This window comes from Antrostomus carolinensis, unplaced genomic scaffold (assembly GCF_000700745.2).
Source record: "Antrostomus carolinensis isolate BGI_N321 unplaced genomic scaffold, ASM70074v2 scaffold24828, whole genome shotgun sequence".
Classification (NCBI taxonomy): Eukaryota; Metazoa; Chordata; class Aves; order Caprimulgiformes; family Caprimulgidae; genus Antrostomus; species Antrostomus carolinensis.
The window spans coordinates 1-11,785 of NW_010333990.1; the positions used below are offsets into that span (position 1 = coordinate 1).

The 11,785-nt window shown below is 44.6% G+C and overlaps 1 protein-coding gene across 1 annotated transcript; it reads left to right on the forward strand.

Moving 5' to 3' along the window:
* Positions 1–882: 882 nt before the first annotated feature.
* Positions 883–10,135, forward strand: LOC104519505 (sperm-associated antigen 17; the record flags this gene model as incomplete). The annotated part of the gene is made up of 6 exons (XM_010174072.2): positions 883–1,034; positions 1,523–1,692; positions 2,469–2,529; positions 4,749–4,893; positions 6,087–6,224; positions 9,837–10,135. Coding segments are annotated over 6 exons (965 nt in total), but the record flags the coding sequence as incomplete, so codon positions are not given.
* Positions 10,136–11,785: the final 1,650 nt, after the last annotated feature.

Sequence of the window (11,785 nt, forward strand, 5' to 3'; positions counted from 1 at the left end):
CACCCCTATGTCCTATCCCCGCCCCCCTCCCCCGCTACCCAAACCTGGCCATGCAAACCCAATGGAAATAGAGAGACATCCAGATTAGACTTGCCCAGCCTGGGTGTTTCTGCACAGCATGTCACTGTGCACTGCAGGCATGTCTTTGGAATAGTAATAGCCTTGATTTTTATTTTAGTGCTTGGGATTTTGTAATTCCTCTTCTGTTTTTAAACCACTTTCACAGGTGTTTGTACCTTCATTGCACTTTCTTCTGTCACCAGAAGAAAGCTCAGACAGAAGTTGGAGCAAGGGACTGAGAGTTGGGAGGTCCTGACCTCTGCCACTGGCACACAGTGGGCTCTTGGTTTCAGTTTTCCTCTCTGCAAGAGATACTACTGATTTTTGCCTTGCCCACTGAGCTGATGTGAAATGAAGTTTATGTTGCTAGAAATGCTTTGAGATCCCTTGATGGAATATAGTAATTTATTAATGAAATCTTATCTAATAATCACGTTTCTTTCAATTAACTAATGAAACTCCCTTGCAAGGCTGCAGTATGCTGTTCAGCAAGAAAAATAAACCCCCTGACCCTCAGGCAGCTCTCCTAGGTGCACAGAGAGAGGCAGTGCTGGAGTCTTCATTGCAAGTTTCCACTGAGATGCTTCCAACTCATTAGTTCTAATAATTATAGTTCAACTTTACTTATTAGTTACATTTTAATTACTTGCTACTATTAGGAGGTTTCTCAATGCCTTTCTTGACCTCTTAAATAAAAATGAGATAATTTTTTCTGTCCTTGTGCTAATCAAATGCTTTCGTAGAAAATAAAAATCTTACCTGAACAACAACTTCAGGGTTGTTCTGAATATGATGCTTTGTTTTTCATGCTTTCTTTTCCAGACCTAAGCAGTGCTGCAAGATCACAAGAGACACCCTTTCAATGTAAAGTTCAGAGTCTTCTGGTGAACGCTGCAGGACAGCCAAGAAAAGAGAAAGTGAAATTACCATCATCCCTTCAGGGAAGAAAACCAAACTCCATACCAAATAAAAAGGTAAAATAACATCTTTTTTGTTGATGTTAATGTCCTCTTAGTCATCTCTTTGAATGAAATATTCATTCTGGAGCAATACCATAAGGGATTTTGAATCTGTTTACTGAAACTATAGCAGTTGCAATTTATGTACAAGTTTACTGGCAATTCTAAAAGTACCTTTCCTCACAACTGCCAGGACAAACTCATATGCTGAAAGTACAGTTCTGCACCAGGCACCCACATGGAAGCTCCAAAAGAAGGCTTCTTCCCCCATTCCTCCTGAGACATCTCAATGGCTTAGTATGTTTGCAAACTTAAACTAGTATAAATCTGCAGACAATATTCAAAGTGCCTCTTTAGTTTTTACTCAAATTAGGACAGAATCACCTTTCTGTAATTCTTCAGAATGAGTGGACAGAGGTCAAATGTAGATTAAGTAACTCTGAACCTAATTTGAGGGCCAACAACTTTCCCTGGAGTCTAATATTTTAATTCTGTTTGCAAAGATAGAAGATCCTGTCGCAGGAAAAGTCAACACATCTTCTCTTGCAACAAGAAGGCAGCATCTTAGTGGCTTCTATCTCATTCCACCCAGAGTGACGCTTGGAGTGCTAAAGGAAGGCTGCACCTATGCAGCCACTGTGATCCTGAAGAATGTTGGTGTGAACTTCTCAAGGTTAGTTTGAATTCTTAGTACCTTGGTTTTTATCTGTCCAAATATGCATTGCTGAGGGCAGGGGTAGGGCTAATGGTGGGCAGTTCTGAGCCATGTCTGCCTCATGCTGAAGCCAAAACTTTTCCATGACAGGGTTCGTAGTTAACTAGGTGCCTTCCATACCATAGCCTGAACTCGTTGGGACATTCTGACAAAAATCAAGTTCAGTTTCTCATAACAGGCAGCACTCCAGAGAAAGTGCAGGAATTCTGACAGCCAGTTTGTAATTCTGCCAGAGCTTTCCATAAGATGGAGCCACAGACTAGGAATGCCTCTTCTGCTTCCCTTTAACACCTTCTGGTGCAAGTGGGTGCTGGTAACTGTTCTTTGGGTGGAAATGAGAACCACAGGATAAAGTGCAGAGCTGTGCCAACGTAGAGGTCATACCATTTGTACTTCAGCTTCCTTTGTGCATGCAGGCTTAGAATGCTGATATTTCACAGTCTGTTGTAAGGAGCGGGCAGTGTAATGAGCTCTTTGGAGACTTACTTTGCCCCATTAATCTGCTGCTTTCGGGTTTGGGGATTTTTGTTTCTGTTTTTGCTTTTTTCAGAAACCTGAACCTTGGCAAGAAGCCCAGGAATACCACTGTAGCCCAAGTTGTACATTGTGATGGGAAGGACTAGCTGATAAATGTGCTTGCCCAAGCAGAGGAAGAGCAGCCAGCCTGCTTCCCAGCAGTGCCTTCTGCCTGCCTGGAAGTTTCTGGCAAAGTGATTCTCTTCTCTTTCTGACAGGTTTCGGGTGAAGCAACCACCTCCGCACACAGGACTGAGAGTGATGTACACACCAGGACCGGTAGGTTACGCAGAAAATCTCATGGTTTTGCTAGACTCAGCTGGCCCTCAGGCCATCTAGGGGTCCTCTCACACCAGCTGTCTGGGAATAGAACTGACAGGGTACATGATTCGTTTAGAATTATTTGAAGTGATTCTGCCTTCCACTGTCCCTCTTCTGCCTTCAGCCGAGCACCCCATGCGCTGAGTCTCAGAGGCTGTGCCAGAATGTAGAGGGATAAACATGTTAAGTTCAGTGGAAAGCAGCAGGTCAAGCCCTGAGGTTAACAAGAGCTTTTTTGAAGCAAATGGAATACTCTACCACTACCTCCGAGTTTTCCCATCATTTAGGGTATTTGTTACATCTGCCCGAGATTTCATCTCCTGTCCTGATACCTTTAGGAGTTGAACCTCGCAAGCTCTTGCCTCAACCATTTCTTCTGCTTCCAACTATTCTCCACCTTAAGTGTTTTACCTAGCAAAGCACCATCACATGTGAAATCATCCTATTAAGTAAGAAGCTTTCATGCTTTCTGCCTTTCTTCAATCTCTCTCTTCACCTGCGTGTTGTATCCCAATAAATATTGTGCTGGCCAGTATCCCCACAGCATCCCCACAGGTAATATCAGCCAATATCCTTGCCAGTGCTTTTTACAGGCATGGAACGAAGAAGCAATGACTTATGCAAAGAGGCAGTGCCAGAATGCAAATTAAACCTCCTAGTCCAGAGCCCTACCCACAGCTCGGTACTTAAAATCATAGAATCACAGAATGGTTTGAGTTGGAAGGAACCTTTAAAGGCCATCTAGTCCAACCCCCCTGCAGTGAGCAGGGACATCTTCAACTAGATCAGGTTGCTCAGAGCCCTGTCCAGCCTGACCTTGAATGTTTCCAGGGACGGGGCTTCTACCACCTCTCTGGGCAACCTGGGCCAGGGTTTCACCACCCTCAGTGTAAAAAATTTCTTCCTTACATCTAGTCTGAATCTCCCCTTTTAGTTTAAAACCATCACCCCTTGTCCTATCACTACAGGCCTTGCTAAAAAATCTGAATCCATCTTTCTTATAGGCCCCCTTCAAGTATTGAAAGGCCATGATAAGGTCTCCCTGGAGCCTTCTCTTCTCCAGGCTGAACAAGCCCAACTCTCTCAGCCTGTCCTCACAGCAAAGCTGTTCCCTCTCTCTGATCACTTTTGTGGCCTCCTCTGGAACCGCTCCAGAAGGTCTCCTCAGGGCTGCTCCCAGTGCCTTCATCCCCCAGCCTGTAGTGATACTGGGAATTACCCTAACCCAGGTGCAGGACCTTGTACTTGGCCTTGTTGAACCTCATGAGGTTCACATGGGCCCACTTCTCAAGTTTGTCCAGGTCCCTCTGGATGGCATCCTGTGCCTCAATCATGTCAACCACACCACTCAGCTTGGTATGATCTGTAAACTTGTGCCAGGGGTGCACTCAATCCCACTGTGTCATTGATGAAGATATTAAACAGCACTGGTCCAAGTATGGACCCCTGAGGAACACCACTCATCACCGATCTCCATCTGGACATTGAGCCAATGACCACTACCCTCTGGATGAGACCGTCCAACCAATTCCTCATCCACCAAACAGTCCATCCATCAAATCCATATCTCTCCAATTCAGAGAGAAGGATGTTGTGGGGGACCATGTCAAAGGCCTTACAGAAGTCCAGACAGACGGCTGGAATAATTTCCATTCTCTTTTCCTCTCCACACATCCATCCCTTTTATATCTCCCTTTTCTCCCTACCTTTATGTCCTTTTTTGAATGGAGTAGAATATTTTATTTCAGTTGGAAGGGACCTACAACAGTCATCTAGTCCAACTGCCAGACAACTTCAGGGCTGACCAAAGGTTAAAGCATGGTATTAAGGGCATTGTCCAAATGCCTCAAACACCGACAGGCTTGGGACATCAAACACCTCTCTCTTTGATTCTCTCCCAGCTGTCCCAATTCTCCTTCTCCCTCTAGAACCTAAAAGGAAATTCAAGGGGACAGTACACAAACACCTGGCAGTTTTCTTTCAAACTGCCACATGAAGAGGCACTGTTTTGTACAGACCTTCCTAGTGAAACGGACACGGGGTGACTGGCAAGTACAACCATATGTGTCTTTAATTTCATCAGACAACACAGAACAAGCACCAGCTCCAAGGGCTGCCGGAGGGGACAAGGTATGAAACATGAACCTCACCTGTGAGTAATCCTCTGTCTCTCCCAGGTGGCAGCAGGCTTGCAGGTTGAACTGGAGATAGAGATTTTTGCCATGGTAATCGGAGGGGAAGATGCTGGTGGCCTTGAAGAAGTTTCCCATGATATTGAAATATTAACAGAAACAGAGACCCTTCTCCTGCCTGTGCGAGCAAATATCCTTTGTCATCTTACTTCCCCCACACACCTTTAGCATCAGCCTTGGGGACTGCCCACCTGTCAGGAGCCTTAAGCATCATTTCCAGTGCAGGCTGCTGTGGTACCAAGCTTTACTGTCCTTTTCAGAAACACACAAGTGGGTGTTTTCAAAAGCACAACAAATGAACAATTTGAGATTTTTATGCCAAAAGCAATTTCCATCAGAGTAACAAGGTTTTCAGAGGTGGGGAAAGAAAGAATGGTAAGCTCAGAAAGACGTGGCTTTTAAAAAATAAATGAAAAGAATAGGAACTCTTTAAAAAAAAACCTCCAATGGAAATCCTTTATAATCTTTCTGAACCTATGGTAGCATCTGATAGTACGGCCTCATCAGCAACAAAATCACGTATCATCCTGGATACTCAACGGACAAACGAGGCAATCCCTGTGTCAGAAGAGACACAGGCACAGAAGTGCATGAATGCTGTCAGAAATCAGCCCAGTCTGGGTTCAGTGGGCTTCTCAGTTGTTTAACTGAGGACAGAGGTAGAGTAAAAGAAAACAGCAAAGTCAAGAACTATTATTTCTCTTTCTCCTGTGCTCCAGAAACTAGAATTATTTTTTAGATAAAATTCCAGGTTCATTATTTAAGAGCAAGTTCAGAAGAAAGGGTGAAATTCTGTTTGACCTTTAATCAAATTTACACTTAAAAGCCTGGAAGAAGAGGTCTTCTGGAAACCTAGAGAAGAAACAGCAAGGAAAAGTGCATCCAAACTTTCCAGAAACTCCACTCCTGGTAAGGGCCACCCTTACCAAAGAAAGGAGAACTTCAGGTTCCTCGGAAGCTGACCAGAGTACTAGCTAACAGCAACTCCACTGAGATGCTACATACTCTGGAAGTGACACTGAAACTCCCCCAATTTACTTCCTGGTGACCCAAAGAAGTCTTTCCTGACCGTTATTGGGGAGCTGAGGTAGACAGGACTGGTGGCACAGCAGCAAAAATCACCTCCTGCTCTCTTCTCATTCACACACTTGCAGACCAGCCTCCAAAACATGTGCCCTTCCCCAATATTTTACCTGGTCTTTAATCTTCGGGCAGTAGTCCAGATTCAAGTTGTTTCACAGCCTTATTTCCAGAATTCATTCCAGCCTCCACGCATATTATTTTAGTTACATGAACGGTTAGATCCTTAACGTGATATCCCACCTGTGTTAGCCAGTGCCATTTACGAGCGCCGCCCACGAGGATACCCCCAGGGCGGGATGGCAGCAACGGTCCGGGTAGTTCCTACAAGCCCCACACCGCGGCTGCGCATTACGCTACCCCGAAAGCTTTCTGGTTCACGTAAGTACTGCACGCAGGGATACCAGCCATAAATGAAATCACTGTTGTTTTACCTCTTGGCTTCTGATCCACATCATCAACAAACCTCAAGCAGCTGACAGCAGAGTTGTCACGCACACATCAAACAGACACAATGACCTGAGAGGAGAAAAGGGAAGCACTGGATGACGTTAACCAAAGGACTGACTGCAAGAGATTCACAGGTTACTACAACAGCTCAGCTCAGTAGGGGCACTCACAGCAGAGCCTCCCCAGTCCTGTCCCAATTCCTTGACTTCACTATCTCCACATTAAAGTCATTGAGCCTCCTGACAGCAGGAGGCTGGATTTATTGCAGTTAAGCTCTAATAAATCAGCCTCTAACACTCCTTACTTTCTAAAACCACATCTTACTGCTGACCCTTTGACATTTACAACATTTACACATTAGATGAGGACATTTACATTGTCCTTGTCTAATAAGGACACAAGTCCTACAGATAGTCAGGGCAACTTTAACATGACAGGTTCAAGCACCCATGACTCTCTGCACACAGAGTTTCATACAGCACATTTCTGTAACCTCAGAGAACCAGACTCTGTACAGACAATGGCTAAGTGCCAACAAGAAAGCCTTATCGGGAATGTCTCCTCAAACCACCAGCCAACACGTTCAACATTAGGCTGATGTTTGATCTCACCTTTATCAGCTCGGGCACTCTCAACACAATCGGTGACAGTTCATAAACAAGAACCCTATAGATGTTTCTTCTCTCCTCAGCTCAAAAGTCCCCATTTGCTTCATACGTGTAACACTGACATCTTTTTCTTTCAACTTTAACATCTGTAAGTCTGCCATGTTATCTAACGAGTCAGTAAAGAAATCCCAGCTGTATCTCATTTCCTCTCCTCTGGAGAAAAAAAAAGCAACCATATCAGTCAGTTCTCAAAAGAAACTTCACAGAGACGTGCACCTCTGACTGCTGCATCTGCTCCACAACTGCCCAGAGTACATCAAATGTAGCTTGCTTCCCCCCCATTTAAGTATCTTCTTACCTTTTCCAGTCAATTCCTTACCCCTAGAGTAGCATGCAACTGCAGTCTAGAAGAAAAGCAAATTTATTGCCTTCCACCTTAGGGGATTACAACCTGGAGCTCATCAGTGAAGGCAATTTAGACAAACTTTTCTCATTTTGTGTTGAAATGGAAGAGAAGTACTCACCCTTCTCCCAGCAGAAATTCTGATCAGTGTCCTCTCCCATGAAAAGCTCCAAGTGAAGAGAAATTAACTCCATGGTATTCTCCTCCCACATGGGCAATCCGGCTAATCACAGTTGCCGTCCCTACAGCCAAAACTCTCTTCTGCTCTGACAGAGTCTTTTTGTGAATTGATTGGCAATTCCTACTGAAGGTGGCTACAGCTACCTCAGGCTACCCAAGCAACTGTACCAAATGCCTCTTCAGACATTCCTCCCCATAAAAATCCCCTGGACTCAAAACCATCTCTATCTCAGTCATGTCAAGGAACTCTGGACTTGTTGGTTTAGGCACAAACCATGAAACATTGACACTCCTAGGTTAAATCCTGCATTTGGCTAAATAGTCTTGTTCAGTCATCCAGAACAGAAATAGTTAAGTCTTGGCAGAGGCACTGTGATAACTTTTTACATTCATATCACCTTTCCCAGGTGGTTATCACCAGAGCCCATGATTCTCTCCATCGAGACCTAGAAAATTCCCTGCAATATTAGAACTGATCACAAACTTTCCACACCTACTAGTAGAGACCAAAAGCAAAAACCACTGATGAAGCATCACCTAACTGAACTTAATCATATCTCATTTATATTTTCTTAGTTATTTCTCATTTATATTTAAAAATTTCACAAAGATTCTCTTAATATATTCATAATTAAATACTGCGTAGGAAGTTTGCCCATGAAAGCCTTCAGTAGACTGCCCATCCTAAACTCATGGTCATGATTTTTATGCCACTCAATTTGTGAAATAAAAGCAAACTCCTAAATCTAGTTGAAGCCCGTATCTCGTGTTGTTCCCTTTCAACAGCAGTTCTCCTGAAGGCAGTCTGCAGCAATCACAGTGCTTGCACAACACTTGCAAACAATCTGGACCTAATTACTGGGTTTGCTTTAACAACCGTACAAAGGTGGAGTCGGGGTGTGTTTGTTTGGTTTTCTTTCATGTGAATTTTCTCTCTCCTTTTTCACTACAGGTCAGAGCCCCAGAAGAATAAGATGAAGATCAGCAATACTGAAATACCCGAATTTTAGTCCAACGTTATAGAAACCTCCCAATGTAGACTTTTGCATTTATCTCATCCTATTAACATTAATAAATATTTTGTCTGTCCCCTATTAATGGGAAAGATGGTCCAAAAGTTGCAGAGCCCTCTGATGTGGCCATCTGAAAGGCAAACATGACTGTATTTCAGCCCCAGTGTTTGATACTCTGCTCTTCAGAAGAATGCTGAATGGTTCTCAATAGGCATATTTTCTTTTCAAAAGGGGTGGGGTTTCTCTAACCTGTGCTGAGGCACCTGAGCATGCAGCAGGTTTCACAGAAGTGATTCTCCAAGAGCTGATCTGCTCTGGTCTTCTCATTCCTAGATTTCTGTTTGCTTTCACAATCACAGGCTTAACTTTCTGTGTGTTCACCTGCCTTTAATTAGCTGCAGACACCAGATGGGGATGATGAGTACACAAAATTACGCTTGACAGAGAGGGATCGACAGGGAAATTTTGCTTATATCCTCTTGTTGACTATCAGACATGATAAACTTCAAATGCTCATCTGCACATCTCTCCTCATAGTGGAAGACAGAGCCACTCAGAGATGGCCTTTTTTCCCCACTTTGTTCCTACTTGCACAGGAGTGACTAGAAGAAACACTGCGGTCTCTTTGTGAGACACCGTATTTGTATATCCAAGTGCAGTTCTGCTTTCTTTTTATGAATGCATTTCCAATGAGGTGCTTTCCTGTGCTTCATCCTTTTTCCAGCATGTGACATCCTGAGAGATGGGGAATTTTCCCTGATACATGCAGATGACTTGTTCTCTCAACACTTTACAGTGACTGAGAATCCCATGACTGGGGATTAAATAATACCAGGCCAGTTTTGGCCTCTCCCATTCACACTGTTAAGTGAGACACATATTCTAACAATACACATTTGAAGTTGGCCCTGTATTTGCAAGTGCTTTCCTGTTCAGGTTTGTAAATCCAGGGAATTTCACCCAAGAGAGGGCAAGCTGAGGTACCCAAGGATATCAGAATTCTGGTGTATCAAGGAACTGTTGGCACAGGAGATCTCTTCCATTTAAAGCACAGGCTGAGCTCCCTCAGTAGCCATCCAAGTACTGCACTCTTATTTTCCACTACCCCACCAGACATACCTATTTGTCCATCAGCTCTCTGAGTCAGATTTGACCTAGTAACCAAGGCTGAAAGCCAGCTCAGGAAAGTGCCAAAACAGATACCCAGCTGTGGACATTGTTTAAGCCCTACCCAGAGAGAAGAAGACACCACAGAAGCAGTGCCAAACTTGATCCAGGATTCTCCAGCACCCATGACTTTGCTACTGACTGTGCTGATTTCTGCCCTGATGCTTTTTAGTTTTCTGCAGAGACAGCCAGCGGTCCTACATCAGTCCCCTTGGGAATGTGTTCTGGGCACTGAGGCAAGCCACTGTTGTTGGCACAGACGGGTCACAGGTGATACACATCAGAGAACCAGAGGGAGAATTCAGTGGAGAAACCTGTCAGCACCTATGGAGAGAGGACAACCACGTCCCACCACCTCCTTTTTCTTCCAAGGATTCTTCCCAAATCCCAGTGACAGCCAACAGAGACAAAAGCGAAGAAATTCCACCTCTGTCCAACTTAGATCAAAGGAGGTACCTGACATCATCATGAGAAGATGACTCTGCATCCCAAGTCACTCTTCTATACTACGATCTACATCCTTGCCATCAGTCCGAGTTCATGTGCACCTGTGGCCATCACCAAACAGCAGCTCATTACGTAGGTTCCATAACGTTATCTCCCTGGCACTGAGGTAAAGAGAGCACATCACATGGAGGCAGAGAGTCCCTGGTTTTGGTATCCCACTCCTCAGTCATCACTGCTGAAGGTGCACTGAGGTATCATGAGCCACCTCTCCATTTGTAACACTTTTCTTTGTTTTCCCAGTGCACTAGTCCATTCCAGCAGCGCCTGACATCAGTATGTCAACGGAGGTTACCAACACAATTCATCATCCCACAGTGCCTCCTCCCCCTCCCGCTGCAGGAATCCCTCTTATGAGGGTCTCCTTTGGGAGGAGTAAATGAATAGAACAAAGTAAGACGGAATAGGTCAGGATGGAGACATGTTTGACTGGAGCTGCTTGATCACACGTTTCATCCATATCTGGATAAAGTAAAATTCCAGAGGCACACAGAAACAACTGGCAGAGCTGTATGAAGATCGCTATTTCCGTAGTTCTGAGACCCATCTCCTGGAACTGGAGCATGAAGCGCTGCTGTAAATTACCAAGACTCTGAAGAAGGAAGTGAACCATCAGCCTCCTGACAAAGTTGTTTACTAACAACAGTTATTCTAAGAGGTGCCAGAGGATTGACCAACTGGACTCTCTGCTCTGTGCATAATTGCTAGTAGAGAATAATAGAGAACCTAAGTCAAAAGACAGTAGTCAGTAGCAACTAGGGTGCAATTAAAAATCCATATAAAGCTCAAATTAGAAAGAAGTCCAGCTTTAAGTACCTGCATCAGACATGTAAGTCCAACAGTCAGCAAAGTACCAAGAAGCAGCACCCACCACATCCACCAAAACTGTAATTACTGGTAAAAAAGACAGCATGTACTACAAACTAATAACTTACCAACAGCAGCAGAGACCTGCTCACTTTATCCTGCCCCACTGCCCCCGCTGTGGAAATAAATCATTTCCTTAGAATCAGAATAGTTTGGTTGGAAAAGACCATTACAATCATCTAGTCCAACTGTAAACCTGGCATTGCCAAGTTCACCAATAAAGCATGTCCCCAAGTGCCACATCTACATGTCCTTTAAATACCTACAGGGATGGCAACTCCACCTCTTCCCTGGACAGCGTGACAATGCTTGACAACCCTTTCAGTGAAGAAATTTTTCCTAATATCCAACCTAAACCTCCCCTGGCACAACTTAAGGCCATTCCCTCTTGTCCCGTCACTTGTTATTTGGGAGAAGAGACCAACACCCACCTGGCTACACCCTCCTTTCAGGTAGTTGTAGAGAGGGACAAGGTCTCCCCTCAGCCTCCTTTTCTCCAGGCCAAACAACCACAGTCCCCTCAGCCGCTCCTCATCACACTTGTTCTCCAGAACCTTCACCACCTTCATTGCCCTTCTCTGGACATGCTCCAGCACTCCATGTCCTTCTTGTAGTGAGGGGCCCAAAACTGAACACAGAACTCGAGGCGCAGCCTCACCAGTGCTGAGCACAGGGGCACAATCACTTTCCAGGTCCTACTGGCCACACTGTTTCTGATACAGGCCAGGATGCTATTTGCCTTCTTGGCCA